The sequence below is a fragment of the Takifugu flavidus genome, chromosome 10, assembly GCF_003711565.1.
Source record: "Takifugu flavidus isolate HTHZ2018 chromosome 10, ASM371156v2, whole genome shotgun sequence".
Lineage (NCBI taxonomy): Eukaryota > Metazoa > Chordata > Actinopteri > Tetraodontiformes > Tetraodontidae > Takifugu > Takifugu flavidus.
The window spans coordinates 12,495,252-12,514,735 of NC_079529.1; the positions used below are offsets into that span (position 1 = coordinate 12,495,252).

General features: G+C 45.1%; 2 protein-coding genes and 1 long non-coding RNA gene across 8 annotated transcripts; all 3 read left to right on the top strand.

The window, feature by feature from the left end:
• The first annotated feature begins 832 nt into the window (after nt 1-832).
• Nucleotides 833-19,154, top strand: LOC130532059 (uncharacterized). Of its 4 annotated transcripts, XR_008952255.1 has the most exons (5): nt 834-1,000; nt 1,560-1,776; nt 17,495-18,427; nt 18,543-18,610; nt 18,707-19,154. It is a non-coding gene; the product is annotated as an uncharacterized LOC130532059 (long non-coding RNA). The 4 variants fall into 4 exon arrangements; XR_008952253.1 differs by having other exon boundaries at nt 833-1,000; nt 17,495-18,610; XR_008952254.1 differs by having other exon boundaries at nt 835-1,000; nt 18,543-19,154.
• On the top strand, nt 2,619-5,716 carry LOC130532056 (protein NYNRIN-like). 2 transcript variants are annotated; one of them, XM_057044297.1, is made up of 3 exons: nt 2,619-4,402; nt 4,552-5,331; nt 5,419-5,716. In XM_057044297.1, exons 2-3 carry the CDS (start codon nt 4,621-4,623, stop codon nt 5,704-5,706), a joined length of 999 nt encoding a protein of 332 aa, XP_056900277.1. In that variant the 5' UTR covers nt 2,619-4,402; nt 4,552-4,620; the 3' UTR covers nt 5,707-5,716. The 2 variants fall into 2 exon arrangements, with proteins under 2 accessions (XP_056900277.1, XP_056900278.1); XM_057044298.1 differs by having other exon boundaries at nt 2,619-4,259.
• LOC130532055 (protein NYNRIN-like) lies at nt 14,432-17,444 on the top strand. Of its 2 annotated transcripts, none has more exons than XM_057044296.1 (2): nt 14,432-15,243; nt 15,535-17,444. In XM_057044296.1, exon 2 carries the CDS (start codon nt 15,604-15,606, stop codon nt 16,660-16,662), a length of 1,059 nt encoding a protein of 352 aa, XP_056900276.1. In that variant the 5' UTR covers nt 14,432-15,243; nt 15,535-15,603; the 3' UTR covers nt 16,663-17,444. The 2 variants fall into 2 exon arrangements, 1 of the variants encoding a protein (XP_056900276.1); XR_008952251.1 differs by lacking the exon at nt 14,432-15,243 and having other exon boundaries at nt 15,450-16,749; nt 16,836-17,444.
• Nucleotides 19,155-19,484: the final 330 nt, after the last annotated feature.

The following is a 19,484-nucleotide window of genomic DNA, read 5'->3' on the forward strand; positions in this document are numbered from 1 at the left end:
TAGTGCTGGAATAAAACCTGGGATATCTGTCTTATCATCATATCGGAACACTCTTCAAAAGAAAGAATTTCAAGAAGATCTGGATTTTTAACCATCCAACACTTTATGAACACTTCTTGAAGAACAGCTGAGCTCACAACAGCTTTAATCCAACAATCAGTCCTCCTGTTCCCCGGCTGACAGCTACAACAAAAGAACTGCTTCCTGCAAAATAAACAGCCTTACAAATATTTCCAAGTTGTTAAATTGACATAATAAAATCTCTCTAAGTGAGTTCATGTGCTTAATCCACTGCAAATACTTTTGATTTCTCATTAAAATCACTGTGACTTTATATTCCATTAGTTGCTGTTAGGAAAGATGCACACGTCTATAATAATTTTTAGATATAAAACCAGATCTAAATCAACATAGTATTGAATTACAAATATAAATACAGCAACAGTAGTTTACTGAATGTAAATGGGTTTCCATTAAGAATTTCTTCAGAATCAGTCGATTAAAAATTCACTTACAGTAACACGTTTGTACCACTAGACGGCGGTCAAACGTCTGAAACGTACAAAAATATAACAATTTCCTTTTTCATCATTAATTAAATGATTTTACCTTAACAAAAACGGTGAAAAAAGCTCTTTTTGCTGTGCTGCACAGCTCATTACCGGCACAACCCGGTGCTCTCAGAACCCTCCCGAACTTGTGAATTTAAGATGAGCTAACTGGGCTTTGAGCTCAATCTGAACACAAGATGATTATTATACAGATATTTCCTGGTGCATTCCAACTAAAAGGAGGGCACTTTCTGTTCTAACTAGGGCAGAATGCCACAGCTGAGCACAGAGACTTGGCAGAGAGGGAGGAACAGGTGGAAACCAGCCAGGAACCTTCAGCCCGAGATGATAGAACAGAAGACTCGAGTCCTTTTCAACAAACTTGACACTTGATGAAAGTTTTTCTTTGGACTTATGACAGTGTTCTGTGACTGAACCATCTTGTCTGGGTAGGTTGAGGATTTCTTCCTCAATTCCATAAAGCTGTCAGGCTCCTCTTGAACCATAAACCTGTTTGAGTGGCAGCTTTGTTCACTTTGTTCTTTGAAAACCCTTTTCTGGACTTGATCACATAGATTATCAAAACACTGTACTGTGACCTTCAACCTTCAAGTTTGAATTGGCTCAAATAATCCCCATTTATATCAGGCAGAAAGAGTGTGAAACTTGTCTAATACCAGTGCTCATGCACGTGCTTTACCCAAGAGTCTAATGACTCTCCCCTCACCAACTTGCTGTGAGGAGAGTTGGTTTAAAACCAGGCTCTAAATGTTCTTTAAATGAGCGACACTGTACAAATACACTGAATTTGATAAAGCTTCTCATGTCATTAACAGGCAGTAAGTGCTGTATTTTTTAAAAGAACACTTCATTTTACATCCCCTTTCACCCTGGGATCATTATTTGAAATGGTTTGAGATTCCTTTCTATTGTTCAGTCCAACACTAACCGGAAGCATCATGTGTCCCTGCTCTCATGCTGACACATTTAATTCTGACCCTCCGACAGCCTCCAGTCCTCCATGGTCCAGCCCCAGTTCTCCCATAGTTGGCTCAAAGGAACCTGCTGCCATTCTTCTGCCGTCCACAACCTGTTGGAAACAGATGAGGTGCTTCCACAAGAAGACAGGACATTCTGTCCACAAGCGCTCCTGTGACTCTCTTAATCTGAATCTGGATCTGGATCTGAATGAAGGGAAATTCAACATCGCATGAGAACAATTCAGGTTGAAATGGAATTTGACTGTGGAATGTAAATTGTATACAAAAGGAGGAAATTGAAATGGTATTCTATTGTGAAATGTAAATTGAGAACAAAAGGAAGGGTGTGATGGAGACTGGGAGAGCAGACGGAATCCATTTGGTTCCTCAATCATTTACATGGAAACAAAGGTTGAAGGAAGACCAGCATCAAAGGACTGAGGGGGGACATCCTCAGGCATTCAAATTCTTGTGCCAGCCGGAACACCAGCTGTGAAGGCACCAAACTCCTGAGGTGCATACAGTGCACACCTACTGTGTTGGCGTCCTGTGTCCTGTGTATGCAGCAAACACATGCTGTGAAGACGTCTGCACCTCAGGGGCGGGCCTTCAACTATATAAGATCAGAACTGTATACATTGAGCAGAGATCTCTCCGCATGCTTCGGTGTGTGTATCCTGACCGACTGACGCAGTAACTTAGATTAATAGTTTTTCTTCTCCAAACAGCTAAAAATTCCATGACAAACTTGGTGTCAGAAGTGGGATCCTGGGTACGTCCGTCGGGACCCGACTGAGGGGCTGGCCACCTGAATCCACCAAAGGCGATTCATCCTCAAACCCCGCAATCTTACGGAGGAGGACCCAGTCGGTCCCGATCGACGGTCACAGGATTCCTCGAATTCCACGGCTGAATTTAAATTGGTAAGATGTATTTATCCTAATATTTGGAACGAATTACTGCGTAGGATAGACGCTAACCTTACTCTGCTAACCGGCGAGCGCCGCTAAACAGCTTAAATAAATACAAAAATCCTGTGAGCCCTTTGAGACGAGATCAGGTTACAAATACAAGTAAACATCAAAAGGAAGTCCTGTGAATTTATTAGAAATAAGATCAGGTTACGAAATGAAGTCCTGTGAATTTATTAGAAATAAGATCAGGTTACAAAATTAAGCCCTGTGAATTTATTAGAAATAAGATCAGGTTACGAAATTAAGTCCTGTGAGATCATTGAGGCAAGACCAGGTAATAGTGTAAATCCTGTGAGCCAGAAAAGAGGCAAGACCAGGTATCAAAGTGTAAATCCTGTGAGCAAGAAAAAAGGCAAGACCAGGTATCAAAACGTAAATCCTGTGAGCAAGAAAAGGCAAGACCAGGTTGTTAAAGGGAAGCCCTGTGAATTTAAAAAAAAAAAAAAAATAAGATCAGGTTGCAATAAAACAGGATCAGGTTACCATGGGAACCTTGCAGAGTAAGGTAAGAGTCGAACGTGGTGCTGGAGACCGACTGTCTCCAGTAATGGACATAATGACTAAGAAGTACGGGCCGGAAAGTTGTGCATATGTCGGGTTGTGGTGTGAACAGTATGGGTTTTCAGAGGGAGGATCGTTAAGTGCGCGACAATTGTCCACCCTGAGGGACAATTTAAATAAGAAAAGGAATGAAATGATGAGCAGAAAGAAAATATCAGCAAAAGAATTACACGTGATGATAGATATGGAAGAAAAGTTGAAATGTTGGGAAACAGAATGTGATAACCGCGAGAGAAAGCAATGTCAGAAGGCAATGACACAATTAAAAGTAGGGACAGTTAAGGTAGCCAAGCCCGAGCAGAAACCTCCCCCTCCCCCTTCCCCCCTTCTCCCCCTTTTTTCCGTCTCTGCAGGACAGCTGGAAATCCGACGCCGGGCCATCCGCCTCTCTTGAAACTACCTACCCGCTGCCTTATCAACCCGGAACCACGGCAACAATTGGACTGACTAGAAAGAGAGGTGGAGCCGGCTGAGGAGCATCCAACCACGATTCAGGCACAGTATCACACCACACCACCACGGGAGCATCCACACGCAAACGTGATTAACCTATTCGTATGTTCATCTATTGTTCCGGAGTTTAAATGGATTTGCATTTGGGGGCTGCCCCATTCAGAGTCAAGCGTGCTACTACAATGGGCAAAAGGCAGAGTGGGCCCTGCTGCACATCTGCAAACAGATGATGCAGTGCACTGTACTGCCCACGTCGCACCGAGCCAGGACACAAATTATGAGGAGCGTTTCTACGCACAAGCCTCAGTCCACCACTGATACTATGTACTGGGATCCCATGCGCTGCGCTGCGTCTGTCAACTTGTCTGTTTGTGTGTCTGTCAACTGTTTGATGTTCAAATGCTGCAATGTATTGAATCCAGCCACCCTCCTCCCCATCCCGGAGGAGGGCAACCCTCTTGATTGCGTGACGGAACTCTCTGTGTCTTGTTCCCCACGTCCTGACCTCATGGATCAACCTCTTATCAATCCTGATCTTGTTCTTTTGTCGATGGGTCAGCATCCCGGGATGCGGACACGGGCCGGTGCAAAGCCGGTTACGCAGTCTGTGACTCCCGCGGCACTGTTGAATCTGCATCATTACCGTCCAACTACTTAGCTCAAGCCGCTGAATTGGTGGCCCTTACCAGAGCTTGCCACCTCGCAGCCAACCAGTCAGTTACCATCTTCACTGATTCTAGGTACGCCTTTGGTGTAGTTCATGACTTTGGAGCATTGTGGAAGCACAGGGGCTTCCTCAAGTCTGACGGCGCTCCCATCTTGAATCATCGGCTGGTGGCGGCTCTTTTGGACGCTGTCCTTCTCCCCTCACAGGTCGCAATCTGTAAATGGACCGCTCACACTAATCTCTCTGACCCTATATCTGCAGGTAACGCTCGTGCAGATGAAGCAGCAAAAACAGCTGCTGCCCTGCCAAGCACACCGTCCACTCTCTGTGCGGTAACGGTTCCCTCCTCTCTGTCTGCCATCCAGTCACTTGCCACACAGAAGGATAAGCAGCTCTGGCGCCAGGTGGGGGCAGTCCATACTCAACACGGCTGGATGGGCCCTAATGGCAAACCATGCTTGCCCTCTGCTCTTTTCCATCACTACGCCAAGTTGACTCATGGTCTCGACCATGCGTCAAAAGGGGGGATGCTAGAAATTATGTCAGAGCATTGGTTCACAAAAGGGTTCACCCCAGTGGCTGAGAAATTTTGTAAAGCCTGCGTAGTATGTGCTACACACAACCCCGGAAGACCAACATCAAATTCAGCACAAGCAGCTCATCCTCCACCAACCCGACCGTTTGAGCATGTAATGATGGACTTTATAGAGTTACACCCAGCAGAAGGTAAAAAATTCTGTCTGGTTTTTGTAGATATGTGGTCCAAATGGGTAGAAGCAATCCCAACATCCAGAGCAGATGCAAACTCAGTAGCAAGAGCACTGCTGGCAGAAATAATTCCTAGGTGGGGAATCCCTGCAAAACTCTCGAGCGACAACGGGGCACATTTCGTAAACGAAGCCCTAACGCAAATCTCAGTTTATCTTGGAATAAATATCAAAAGACACTGTGCCTATCATCCCCAAAGTGGTGGAGCTGTGGAAAGAGAAAACGGATCCCTGAAGGCAAAAATGGCAAAGTGCTGCGAAGAGACGGGCCTCCCATGGCCTAAGGTTTTGCCCCTGGCATTAATGTATATGAGAATGCGCAAGAGAGGAAGAGCTAACCTGAGTCCCTTTGAAATTCTCTTTGCAGGAATCCCGAACGTAGGCATCACCCCTCCGCAGGCGACCCTCCCAGACACGACACTATGCGAGAGCTCTGTACTAACCTATGGTAGAAATCTCACTAAGTCTCTTTCAGAAATCCGGGCACGAGTGAAAGCAGCACTGCCGTCTCCAGCGGACCAACAGCTCCATCCGTTACATCCAGGGGACTACGTGGTGATCAAAGACTTCCGGAGGACCAGGTGGAACCAGAAACGGTGGCAAGGCCCATTCCAAATTCTGCTGGTGACTCAGACCGCGGTGAAAGTAGCGCGAGAGAGCAACGTGGATCCACACGTCCCACTGCAAGAAGGTGCTAGAGCCGAAGGAGCCAGTGTTGTGAATATTCTCCTGGTGGTAGCCGAGATGTGTTGAGGAGGAAGGAATCTTCGCAGACACCGACTTGGTTATCAAAGATGTTTATTGGAGAGAACAGTCAGGTATCAATCGAACACTGCAGATTGTCCGAGGGAGGTCTCGAGGTCCCGATGGTGAAGAACTCCGGGGTGTCTACCTCAATACCTCCTTCTTATAGAGTTGAGTAAACACATTCTTTTCTGATGACCTCACACTATACCGTATGGTCAACCCAATGGTCTGGTGTTCAGTTATGACCAAAAAAGGGAATAGTGAAGATGCTTCATGCTATACATCCTCCTAGTGAGAATCACCGGGGGCCCACAGGCTCCAGTGTTGTCTTTTAGCAGCTCCTATTACCTAAAGGAAGAAGACGCCGGACACACATGTGGAGCATGTCCTAATATGGTGCTTAGGCTGGGGGTTAAACACATTACGGCCTTACAGATGTAAAGCCTGCATAGAACGGGTCAGATACTACATATTTCCCCCCTTCGAGACTACATAGAGTCTCGAAAAATAAAGAATAACCAAGTTTTAATAAAAGTGACGGTGACTAATTAAGTGGTATAATTTGAAAAAGATTGATTAATTAGACATGAACAATATGTGAAATTTAGTGGAGTGCGAGAGTGAAAAACCCATCCAACAGACCTCTTTCAGACTACAACCATCAAAACACTTTAGACGGGAAATTCTCTCACGGTCCCTCTGTCGACGGCGACCACCTATGGTACTCCAATTCAATTTGCAAAAAAGTTATATTAGGGAAGAGTTTGGCAAACACATACAAGATACTCAGAAAAAATCAAAAATGTCCACGATCAGGCTGGTCGTCCCATCGGACCTTACCTTGGACCTTTCCCTGCCTAAGGACCCCTTTCCCTATACCAAAACAAGGAAAAAACTGAGTTCTCATAGCATCTGCCTACTGATGAAATTTCCCTAGTAAATTTATTAATACAAACTTCAGATATATGCATTAAACACATCAACAGTAATTTTCGAATCTGTAGTTCACAGTCCCCTGATGAAGGATCTTCAATTGTTCCCCATCTTCATTCAGGGTCCTCCAGCATCTTTCACAGTTCACTTTGAATTTCTGAGTCCATTCCAACATAGTTGTCGCCCCAACGTAGCTCCCCAACTACTGTCCTGGAAACAGAAAACAAAGGTGCCAGTATCTTTGCAAAAAAAACATTGGTTTCATTAGAGAGAATACAATACAAACATATCAAAACATGATTGTCACGATTAAGTAAATTATGTAACCATTTCCCCCCTTTGTCACCGGAACTACAACGGAGGAAAGGAAAACACAAACACCGTTAAATGCAAAGAGTAACATAAGGATATGACTCGAAGGTCACACTAGATACTGAATTATTGATTATACTGGATATTTATCAACCATCTCATCAGAAATGTCCTCCTCATCTGAATCAACCAAAGCTTTGTCACTTAAGAGTGGCATCTGGACCTGGTCGGTAGGCATTACTACACCAATCCAACGCAATATCATTGCCTTGGCACAAGTTAATGACAAAGTACAAAAACAAAACATCACACTTAGTGACACTACGACGGCACTGAGAACCTGTACCAACATAGCTCCCATTGGACCAAATTTGTCCTGAAGCCAAGCCGTCGCTGATGTTCCTGCGCTTTCAGAAGGACCAAACGCATCTCTTATCTTCTTCAAAGCGTCAATCACACTTGTTATATTATCACCATTGTCTGGAATCAGAGTGTAACAAGCATCTCCTGTCAAGTTCAACGACACACACAAACCTCCTTCTCTGGCCAAGATGTAATCTAGCGCCGTGTCATGTTTCAACAACGTAAGTCTGTGACTCCTCTGAGTGTTTGAAAGATGTTCAAAGCCTTTTATGGTTTCATTAGCAAAACCCTGCAGAGTGTAAGTAATATTGTCAATATGGTCAGCCAGAAATACAACGCCATACCAAGGCAACAAACCGATACCCCATTTTTCTCCTAAGCTAATTCTCCAATGATAAGATTCAAGATTATGAAATTGTGCAAGTTCTCTTCTCCTCCTGGCGCTCGAAGCAGACGTAAGATTGCTGGTTGACAGAGTATCATCTGAAGGCGGGGTCGTACTGAGTGTAAAAACCTCGTACGGAAGTTTCAATGTTGCCATGTAGCAGCATCCAGTCCAGGCATAAGGCAAAAACAAATAAGCTTTGTTGCCACAGACCCACCAAATGTCTCTGAACGTCCCAATAGTCACATCAGCGGGAAAAAGATGGTGTATAGCCCACACCGTCTGACTAGTTTCACCTTTTGGTCCAGGAAAAATAGCGGGATACAACTTGATACGGTTAGAAAGATCAGGGTTGGATACTTTCATACGATACTCCATACAGTTAGACACTCCAAGGAACACACCGTCTCCCTTGTAGGTGTCATTTGCACAAAAACACGTAATAGTTTTCGCCTTTGTTTTGACCTCAAGAGGGTCAGGTATTGCCGTCATCGGATTTTCATATTGATCCAACAAATTGATATACGGCAAGTCTCCATAATGACTACAATAACTACTGGGTTTAAACAAATTAATAGACAAAGCCATTATCGCATCGGTTGAAGCCTTCTGGTGGTAAGACAACCACGACAACAAGGCAAATTGACAAGCTGATGGTAGCGGTTCCGCTCTAGTTTCTAAGATGGAAGGCCAAGTACTCGGCGAAGGCACTTTCAAAATACAAGGACCTTTCGCTGACTTAATGGATCTAACTGAATGAGTCAGTTGTTGAAACCACAAGTTTCTGCTTGCCCACGGATCTGCAATATCCATAGCGGATGAATCAAATCCAAACGCTCTCCATTTAGCATCACGTCTTAACTTAGTACGGACTGGACCAACGAAGCAATCAGCTTGTGATCCTGAGCTAGCATTATGTGATTCATAGGGTTGAATTGTGTTGGAGGAGTCGATCTGCTCCACTTCACTTACATTTCCTGCACTAAAAGGGTCCTCCACCATTACCTTAGGAGGTGATGGAGCTACAGAAGTCACCTGTACATATTGAATAGGGTGTAGAACTGTGTTAACAGGAGATAACGCAGTCGCAGTGGTAGTAGTGGGAGTTGTTACAATAGTAGTAACAGGTTGTTTGGGCTCGTCCCATGGACTAGGCATCTGTTTGCCCGTGACATTGTCAAGTAATACCAAATTTATCTTAGTAGACCTGTGTTCCAAAGTGCGTGTTATGTCCACATGCACCTTGGGCGCTCGCCGAGGCCCAAACTGCATACACTCATACACACCTTGATCTTCTGGTTGTGGTCTACGGATAAACATACTGCAGTCCCTGTCATTTTTTATCGCCCCGCGATCGTTAACCCGAGCATATTTAACATCTTTAGTATGGTTGGCGAATTCTATCCTTGTCCCATCGGGCGTAATCCACATCATAAAGGTCTCATGAGGGACAAGTCCACGATATGAACAGTCACAAGGAAGTAAAGCTGCAGTCCCGTAAACTACGCTTACTTCGTGTTCTGTAATGTATTGGTTGATCGCACGTCCTTGCCGACCTGTCCTGCGCCTTTCTGGTTGCACTTCTGGTTGTGGGTCTATTTCTACCTTGGTCTTGCCCCGCTAAGACTTCCGGAGAAGTCCTTGAAGGAAGTTCTGATGACTTCCCGTCTGGGAGGTGTTGGAAATCAATGACGTTGAAATTCTGTCCCTGTTGTGGTTCTGGGGTGTCGTTTCCAACACCAACTGAAGGAGGCTCAACAGCCGCCACCACATCTTCCACTTGGTGCGGACCCTCAGGGTTCTCTTGTCCCCCTGCTTCATACTCTACAGAATTCTCTAGAAGATGGGGCTGAGCACGTGGTGTCACTTCACTCTGAGCCTTGACACAATGTGACAAATGGTACCATGTAGGTGATCCTTTGACCTGGACCGCAGTTCCGGAACAACGCACAACTTCGTACGGGCCTTGACGACGCTTGTCAAACCTTAATATGTAAATGCTTTGTTTATTTCACTTTAATGTTTAATTGAAATGCAAAACTATTAATTGTTTAACTGATAAATACAAAAAGAAAATAAATTCAATTAATATAGAAATCTAGAAATATAAAAATATGAAAGGGAAACAGCAAAGCAGAATTATAATAAAGAATTAATAAAGAAGAATGTGTAAATAAAATTAAAAAGTTGAAGAAATTTATAAATTCCTTATAACTTTCAAACAAATCTGATCTGACTCTAAACCTGTCCAAATGATCTGCAAAGCAATGCTGTAGATGTTTGTCCAAACAATTATGGTGTGTGTATATATAAAATTTCACTGGCCTAGTGCAAGACCGTTATGTCGCCACCAGCAGATCAATTCCTCCTCTCGTCTGTCCCTACCGGAGTCAAGTTCAGGTGCATCAAAAGTGTAAAAAGGAAACAGAAAAAATTCAATAATTCATGAACTGTCAAACTCCTTTAACAAAATAAAAAGTGCACAATTCTTGAACACTATCATAAATTATTAACAAACTTCTAATTAGTATGTTATTATTATTATTTTTATCAAATTATTGTTATTAATTATTATTATTATAAGCAATTATCAACAGTAAACAATCATTTAACAATCATTCATAAACAATAATCAGCCACGTAGATAGACCTGTTGCATTTATGCCCCAGCATATCTCTTCTTAAATTCCAACACACATCAAACAATCAAACTCTGATCAATAAAGGAGAGAGAAAATGTGCGCACCATTTCTTCTCCTAATGAAAGCTGTCACTTCAGAAAGTGAGAGAGGGTTGAGTGGGGAGGGACTCTCCGCATCACCCCTAGGGGGAGCCAACTAGCTCCACCCCTTGAAGTCGAGAACCACTTCCTGTTCACTTCCGATAGTCGGAGAGTGAACATCCGTTCTCGCCAGCTCCAAGCTAGCCACTGGTTGCAGGCCCAACACACAGCCGCGGACTGTGAGCCACACCCTGAGATCCAAAGGATCCAAATCAACCAACAGCGAATATGAATAATTTTTCAAAATCAATATAAGTAAAGTTCTTCAGAGATATTACACAAACATAGAAATCCGCAAGAACAAACTTCTATATTTCTCAACTTTTCTTTGTTCACCACTACTTCAGCATGTATGTATATGTGAGTGTGTGTGTGTGTGTGTATGTGTGTGGGTGTACGCGGACCTTGCGGTCCTGCTGGATCACACCCAGTTTCCTTGTCTCAGCACAGAATTATATGATATTCTTCACTACCAGGACCCCCCTTAGGTCCTCCTCCAACTTCAGATAAGATCTCAATCAATCTATCTGAGGTACAAAAAGATTTTTCCTTTATTTCTTAAAGTTTCAATCAATTACCCAATTTTTTGACCACAACTATGGTAACATCCCCCAAAAGTCACTTAAACAAGGAGAGAGAGAGAGAGACGAACAAAACACAGAATCAAATCACGCACACACAGGCCCCACACACACATACAATCTGCACATGCAGATTTATCCTATTTAGACGTCCCGGCGCCGCTGCCGTAAACCACAGTTTCACACGACTGTCCGCACTAAATTTACCACCCTGAAAAGTGGGCCCCTGACCGTAAAAGAGTGTCTTCAAACGCACTCGTCAGCCACGTCAGAGAGGACACCCCCGACCCGGAGATAACCCCAGTTTTCCAGTCCCTCAAGAGAGAGAAACCGGCCTGTGTGCTCCCAAAGGAAACACAGGACTTAGGGCAAATTGTCCTGAATCCGCGGCTTTTTAACACTTTAACATCATTTCCTGGCCGTATCTCGACACATTCCTAGTGTCCACGCGCTCTGTCGCCAATCCTGTACATAACATAGTGTACAGACCGAATAAAATAAATTCAGAATCAGCTGTCCTTTTTAGCTGAAATGAGCCGTGTAATAAACCTCATGGCCTGTCTCTCCTCCAGAGCCACTACTTCAGTCTTTCACAAAACATAAAACAAAAGGTCAAATTGAAAAATTTAGAAGAAGTATTCCCCAACATCAACGCAAAAATGTACATCCACACTAATTATCTTTACGGTGTGTCTAAATTACTCCCCAAAAGCTTAATTGAACCAACTAGCACCCCAATATGTGAAGGATGTTCACTTTACTTGCCGGCTTGGAGCGGAAGTTGGTCCGAGGAGGCAGATGGAGAAGACGACAGCCACAACCGATCCTGTTCGTGACGCCAATTTTGTTGTGAATCTTCTCCTGGTGGTAGCCGAGATGTGTTGATGAGGAAGGAATCTTCGCAGACACCGACTTGGTTATCAAAGATGTTTATTGGAGAGAACAGTCAGGTATCAATCGAACACTGCAGATTGTCCGAGGGAGGTCTCGAGGTCCCGATGGTGAAGAACTCCGGGGTGTCTACCTCGATACCTCCTTCTTATAGAGTCGAGTAAACACATTCTTTTCTGATGACCTCACACTATACCGTATGGTCAACCAATGGTCTGGTGTTCAGTTATGACCAAAAAAGGGAATAGTGAAGATGCTTCATGCTATACATCCTCCTAGTGAGAATCACCGGGGGCCCACAGGCTCCAGTGTTGTCTTTTAGCAGCTCCTATTACCTAAAGGAAGAAGACACCGGACACACATGTGGAGCATGTCCTAATATGGTGCTTAGGCTGGGGGTTAAACACATTACGGCCTTACAGATGTAAAGCCTGCATAGAACGGGTCAGATACTACACCAGTCAGTAGGGAGTGAAACTAGCGTCCCTGCTGCTCCAAGTGGCGTGCCAAGCCACCAACGAAAGAACAAGAGGAGCCTCCAAGGAAAGCCTTTGCATCCCAGGCGACGGACCGACCTGATCCTGAGGAAATTCCTGTGTGTCCTGGGTGTGATATCAATCACTGCAGTACTACTCATCTTCTCCCTAGCACCACTCAAGAAACCGGACTTTACAATTCATCTGAATGTGGACTGGAAGAGGATTATAAAGATGAACTAAGTTACTGATGTATTTCAAGTTTACTGTCAAAATCAGGTTGATCCAAGTAGGATCAAAAGGGGGGAATTGAAATGGAATTTGATTGTGGAATGTAAATTGTATACAAAAGGAGGAAATTGAAATGGTATTCTATTGTGAAATGTAAATTGAGAACAAAAGGAAGGGTGTGATGGAGACTGGGAGAGCAGACGGAATCCATTTGGTTCCTCAATCATTTACATGGAAACAAAGGTTGAAGGAAGACCAGCATCAAAGGACTGAGGGGGGACATCCTCAGGCATTCAAATTCTTGTGCCAGCTGGAACACCCGCTGTGAAGGCACCAAACTCCTGAGGTGCATACAGTGCACACCTACTGTGTTGGCGTCCTGTGTCCTGTGTATGCAGCAAACACATGCTGTGAAGACGTCTGCACCTCAGGGGCGGGCCTTCAACTATATAAGATCAGAACTGTATACATTGAGCAGAGATCTCTCCGCATGCTTCGGTGTGTGTATCCTGACCGACTGACTGGATTAAAACCATCTCCTACGCAGTAACTTAGATTAATAGTTTTTCTTCTCCAAACAGCTAAAAATTCCATGACAAACTTGGTGTCAGAAGTGGGATCCTGGGTACGTCCGTCGGGACCCGACTGAGGGGCTGGCCACCTGAATCCACCAAAGGCGATTCATCCTCAAACCCCGCAATCTTACGGAGGAGGACCAGTCAGTCGGTCCCGATCGACGGTCACAGGATTCCTCGAATTCCACGGCTGAATTTAAATTGGTAAGATGTATTTATCCTAATATTTGGAACGAATTACTGCGTAGGATAGACGCTAACCTTACTCTGCTAACCGGCGAGCGCCGCTAAACAGCTTAAATAAATACGAAAATCCTGTGAGCCCTTTGAGACGAGATCAGGTTACAAATATAAGTAAACATCAAAAGGAAGTCCTGTGAATTTATTAGAAATAAGATCAGGTTACGAAATGAAGTCCTGTGAATTTATTAGAAATAAGATCAGGTTACAAAATTAAGCCCTGTGAATTTATTAGAAATAAGATCAGGTTACGAAATTAAGTCCTGTGAGATCATTGAGGCAAGACCAGGTAATAGTGTAAATCCTGTGAGCCAGAAAAGAGGCAAGACCAGGTATCAAAGTGTAAATCCTGTGAGCAAGAAAAAAGGCAAGACCAGGTATCAAAACGTAAATCCTGTGAGCAAGAAAAGGCAAGACCAGGTTGTTAAAGGGAAGCCCTGTGAATTTTAAAAAAAAAAAATAAAAAAATAAGATCAGGTTGCAATAAAACAGGATCAGGTTACCATGGGAACCTTGCAGAGTAAGGTAAGAGTCGAACGTGGTGCTGGAGACCGACTGTCTCCAGTAATGGACATAATGACTAAGAAGTACGGGCCGGAAAGTTGTGCATATGTCGGGTTGTGGTGTGAACAGTATGGGTTTTCAGAGGGAGGATCGTTAAGTGCGCGACAATTGTCCACCCTGAGGGACAATTTAAATAAGAAAAGGAATGAAATGATGAGCAGAAAGAAAATATCAGCAAAAGAATTACACGTGATGATAGATATGGAAGAAAAGTTGAAATGTTGGGAAACAGAATGTGATAACCGCGAGAGAAAGCAATGTCAGAAGGCAATGACACAATTAAAAGTAGGGACAGTTAAGGTAGCCAAGCCCGAGCAGAAACCTCCCCCTCCCCCTTCCCCCCTTCTCCCCTTTTTTTTCCGTCTCTGCAGGACAGCTGGAAATCCGACGCCGGCCATCCGCCTCTCTTGAAACTACCTACCCGCTGCCTTATCAACCCGGAACCACGGCAACAATTGGACTGACTAGAAAGAGAGGTGGAGCCGGCTGAGGAGCATCCAACCACGATTCAGGCACAGTATCACACCACACCACCACGGGAGCATCCACACGCAAACGTGATTAACCTATTCGTATGTTCATCTATTGTTCCGGAGTTTAAATGGATTTGCATTTGGGGGCTGCCCCATTCAGAGTCAAGCGTGCTACTACAATGGGCAAAAGGCAGAGTGGGCCCTGCTGCACATCTGCAAACAGATGATGCAGTGCACTGTACTGCCCACGTCGCACCGAGCCAGGACACAAATTATGAGGAGCGTTTCTACGCACAAGCCTCAGTCCACCACTGATACTATGTACTGGGATCCCATGCGCTGCGCTGCGTCTGTCAACTTGTCTGTTTGTGTGTCTGTCAACTGTTTGATGTTCAAATGCTGCAATGTATTGAATCCAGCCACCCTCCTCCCCATCCCGGAGGAGGGCAACCCTCTTGATTGCGTGACGGAACTCTCTGTGTCTTGTTCCCCACGTCCTGACCTCATGGATCAACCTCTTATCAATCCTGATCTTGTTCTTTTGTCGATGGGTCAGCATCCCGGGATGCGGACACGGGCCGGTGCAAAGCCGGTTACGCAGTCTGTGACTCCCGCGGCACTGTTGAATCTGCATCATTACCGTCCAACTACTTAGCTCAAGCCGCTGAATTGGTGGCCCTTACCAGAGCTTGCCACCTCGCAGCCAACCAGTCAGTTACCATCTTCACTGATTCTAGGTACGCCTTTGGTGTAGTTCATGACTTTGGAGCATTGTGGAAGCACAGGGGCTTCCTCAAGTCTGACGGCGCTCCCATCTTGAATCATCGGCTGGTGGCGGCTCTTTTGGACGCTGTCCTTCTCCTCTCACAGGTCGCAATCTGTAAATGGACCGCTCACACTAATCTCTCTGACCCTATATCTGCAGGTAACGCTCGTGCAGATGAAGCAGCAAAAAAACAGCTGCCCTGCCAAGCACACCGTCCACTCTCTGTGCGGTAACGGTTCCCTCCTCTCTGTCTGCCATCCAGTCACTTGCCACACAGAAGGATAAGCAGCTCTGGCGCCAGGTGGGGGCAGTCCATACTCAACACGGCTGGATGGGCCCTAATGGCAAACCATGCTTGCCCTCTGCTCTTTTCCATCACTACGCCAAGTTGACTCATGGTCTCGACCATGCGTCAAAAGGGGGGATGCTAGAAATTATGTCAGAGCATTGGTTCACAAAAGGGTTCACCCCAGTGGCTGAGAAATTTTGTAAAGCCTGCGTAGTATGTGCTACACACAACCCCGGAAGACCAACATCAAATTCAGCACAAGCAGCTCATCCTCCACCAACCCGACCGTTTGAGCATGTAATGATGGACTTTATAGAGTTACACCCAGCAGAAGGTAAAAAATTCTGTCTGGTTTTTGTAGATATGTGGTCCAAATGGGTAGAAGCAATCCCAACATCCAGAGCAGATGCAAACTCAGTAGCAAGAGCACTGCTGGCAGAAATAATTCCTAGGTGGGGAATCCCTGCAAAACTCTCGAGCGACAACGGGGCACATTTCGTAAACGAGGCCCTAACGCAAATCTCAGTTTATCTTGGAATAAATATCAAAAGACACTGTGCCTATCATCCCCAAAGTGGTGGAGCTGTGGAAAGAGAAAACGGATCCCTGAAGGCAAAAATGGCAAAGTGCTGCGAAGAGACGGGCCTCCCATGGCCTAAGGTTTTGCCCCTGGCATTAATGTATATGAGAATGCGCAAGAGAGGAAGAGCTAACCTGAGTCCCTTTGAAATTCTCTTTGCAGGAATCCCGAACGTAGGCATCACCCCTCCGCAGGCGACCCTCCCAGACACGACACTATGCGAGAGCTCTGTACTAACCTATTGTAGAAATCTCACTAAGTCTCTTTCAGAAATCCGGGCACGAGTGAAAGCAGCACTGCCGTCTCCAGCGGACCAACAGCTCCATCCGTTACATCCAGGGGACTACGTGGTGATCAAAGACTTCCGGAGGACCAGGTGGAACCAGAAACGGTGGCAAGGCCCATTCCAAATTCTGCTGGTGACTCAGACTGCGGTGAAAGTAGCCGAGAGAGCAACGTGGATCCACGCGTCCCACTGCAAGAAGGTGCCAGAGCCGAAGGAGCCAGTCAGTAGGGAGTGAAACTAGCGTCCCTGCTGCTCCAAGTGGCGTGCCAAGCCACCAACGAAAGAACAAGAGGAGCCTCCAAGGAAAGCCTTTGCATCCCAGGCGACGGACCGACCTGATCCTGAGGAAATTCCTGTGTGTCCTGGGTGTGATATCAATCACAGCAGTACTACTCATCTTCTCCCTAGCACCACTCAAGAAACCGGACTTTACAATTCATCTGAATGTGGACTGGAAGAAGATTATAAAGATGAACTAAGTTACTGATGTATTTCAAGTTTACTGTCAAAATCAGGTTGATCCAAGTAGGATCAAAAGGGGGGAATTGAAATGGAATTTGATTGTGGAATGTAAATTGTATACAAAAGGAGGAAATTGAAATGGTATTCTATTGTGAAATGTAAATTGAGAACAAAAGGAAGGGTGTGATGGAGACTGGGAGAGCAGACGGAATCCATTTGGTTCCTCAATCATTTACATAGAAACAAAGGTTGAAGGAAGACCAGCATCAAAGGACTGAGGGGGGACATCCTCAGGCATTCAAATTCTTGTGCCAGCCGGAACACCCGCTGTGAAGGCACCAAACTCCTGAGGTGCATACAGTGCACACCTACTGTGTTGGCGTCCTGTGTCCTGTGTATGCAGCAAACACATGCTGTGAAGACGTCTGCACCTCAGGGGCGGGCCTTCAACTATATAAGATCAGAACTGTATACATTGAGCAGAGATCTCTCCGCATGCTTCGGTGTGTGTATCCTGACCGACTGACTGGATTAAAACCATCTCCTACGCAGTAACTTAGATTAATAGTTTTTCTTCTCCAAACAGCTAAAAATTCCATGACAAGGTGTAGAGGACAGGTGTGAATAAATTTGTGCTGCAGAGACGCTAGATTGTGAATCAACCTGCCAAACCAGCTCTGGATGATTGGATTGTCTCACGTCAGAAGGGCGTGACTGGAGGAAGCGCTGGGAATGGTGGTGCCTGTGATGAAGGGCTGCGATGTGACACACTGCCACCACCTTGTGCGTGACTGCGCTCTCAGGCACATCCGCCTGTCATGTTGGTTGAAGGGAGAGGAGCATTATTTACTTTTCATTCCAACTTGAATGATCATCAAAGAAAAGCTGCAGAATAAAGAGGCTGGAGGCGAAAGGCCTAGACTAGTATCAAACAGCCTTAGAAAGACTTTGAGTTGTGCTGTGTTGGTGACAACCTAAGCTGAAAGAGAGAGCAGCTGTTGTCTCCAGGAACAGAGAAAACTTTGTTGGAATCATTTCAACATTCCTCCTGTTTGTTACTGACCCATTTGTCTTCTGACAGAGGATTTCTGGGTATAGAACCCACAACCTCCTCGATGCAGTAGAGTTTATCCCTCCCCCACAGCCCTGGAGAATCCATTAATCCATCCATCTAATTTCAACATCTGCTTACTTCCACTAAATAATAATCAAACTATCAACTGGGATCGTTTGTGGGAATGTTCTCTGGTTTTCTCCCAGAGTCCAAATACTTGAGTGTGAAGTTGATGAGTGAACAAAACCTCATGGAATAATCAACCAATCAGAAGTCGCTGAGCATACAAATATTCTCTCCTCAGATCAGTTGAACAAGGCGCACCTAAAATATCAACAGAATTTTGAGGGTTTTTAGGGTGAAGACATTCACCTCTGTAAGGTTAACCGCTCCCACTCCACTGCGCATGTGTGTGCGTGCATGTGTCTACGGTATATATTAGACTGGTAGGTCAGTGTGAGATGAACCAATGAAGGTGCTGAAGGTGAGTTCACACCTGAACCTCCTCTTCTTCCTCTCTGGGCTGTCTTTGGATTCATCTTCTGTGACCTGGGACTGATTCAGCTGTCCGTCCGTCCGTCCGTCCGTCCGTCCTGAAGAACCATGAAGCTTGTCATCGTCCTCCTCTTGTTGAGTGCCGTGTGCCTGACGTCCAGTCTGCCTCTGGGTGAGACCAGCAGAGCTGCTGAATGAAGGTTCTCCAGTGTTGACGTTGTCTTTAGCTTTGATCTCGTGAACGGTTGTCTCCTGTTGTTGTGTACAGCAGAGGAAGTCGGCACCAGCAGACAGGAAGTTGTTGGGATCGATGGTGAATTGGATCATCACACAGGTTCATATATTTAGATCCTTTAGGCTGAAGTTACAAAGCAGTGATGACAGATTCAGCAAGGAACATCAGAAAACTGTGTTTATCAGAAGAAAATGTCCATGAGGGGACAAAAGGGGAGATGGTGATGGTGATGAAGATGAGGAGGAGGAGGAGGATGGAGTGGAGTGGAGCAACTCTGCTTTGATAGTTCAACTATCTGATGATTTGTCAGTCGGACAAACAAATGAAACTCAACTCTCACCTTTGACCGTGTGTTTCAGCGTGTCGTCGCGCCTGTTGAAACTACAACTCAGCCGAGCGTCATCTACAAGTGAAACTCCTGTCTCTGTTTCCATGGTGATGACATGTTTGATTGGCCACATTAAATAAACAGTTGCATTACTCTCTTGTGTCTTTTCTCCTCAAACCTTCGTGTACACACTATTCTTGTTGACTGACAGCATCTCTGTACATCTGATCAGCCTTCCAGAACCCTCCTCACCAATGCCATGGTCCAATCTTAGACCCCCTCACAACTACACTGCTTAGGGAGATCGTCCCGTCCATCAGCACATCTCAGTTAGACATGATCAGTCTGTCTCTAGTATCAGGTTTGTACAACAATAGCGGTATTTAAACCATCATTATAAAAACCTACTATTGATGCAGAAGCGTTAGCTACTATAGGCTAATCTCCAACCTTCCCTTTTCATCTCAGAGCCTCGAGGTAAGT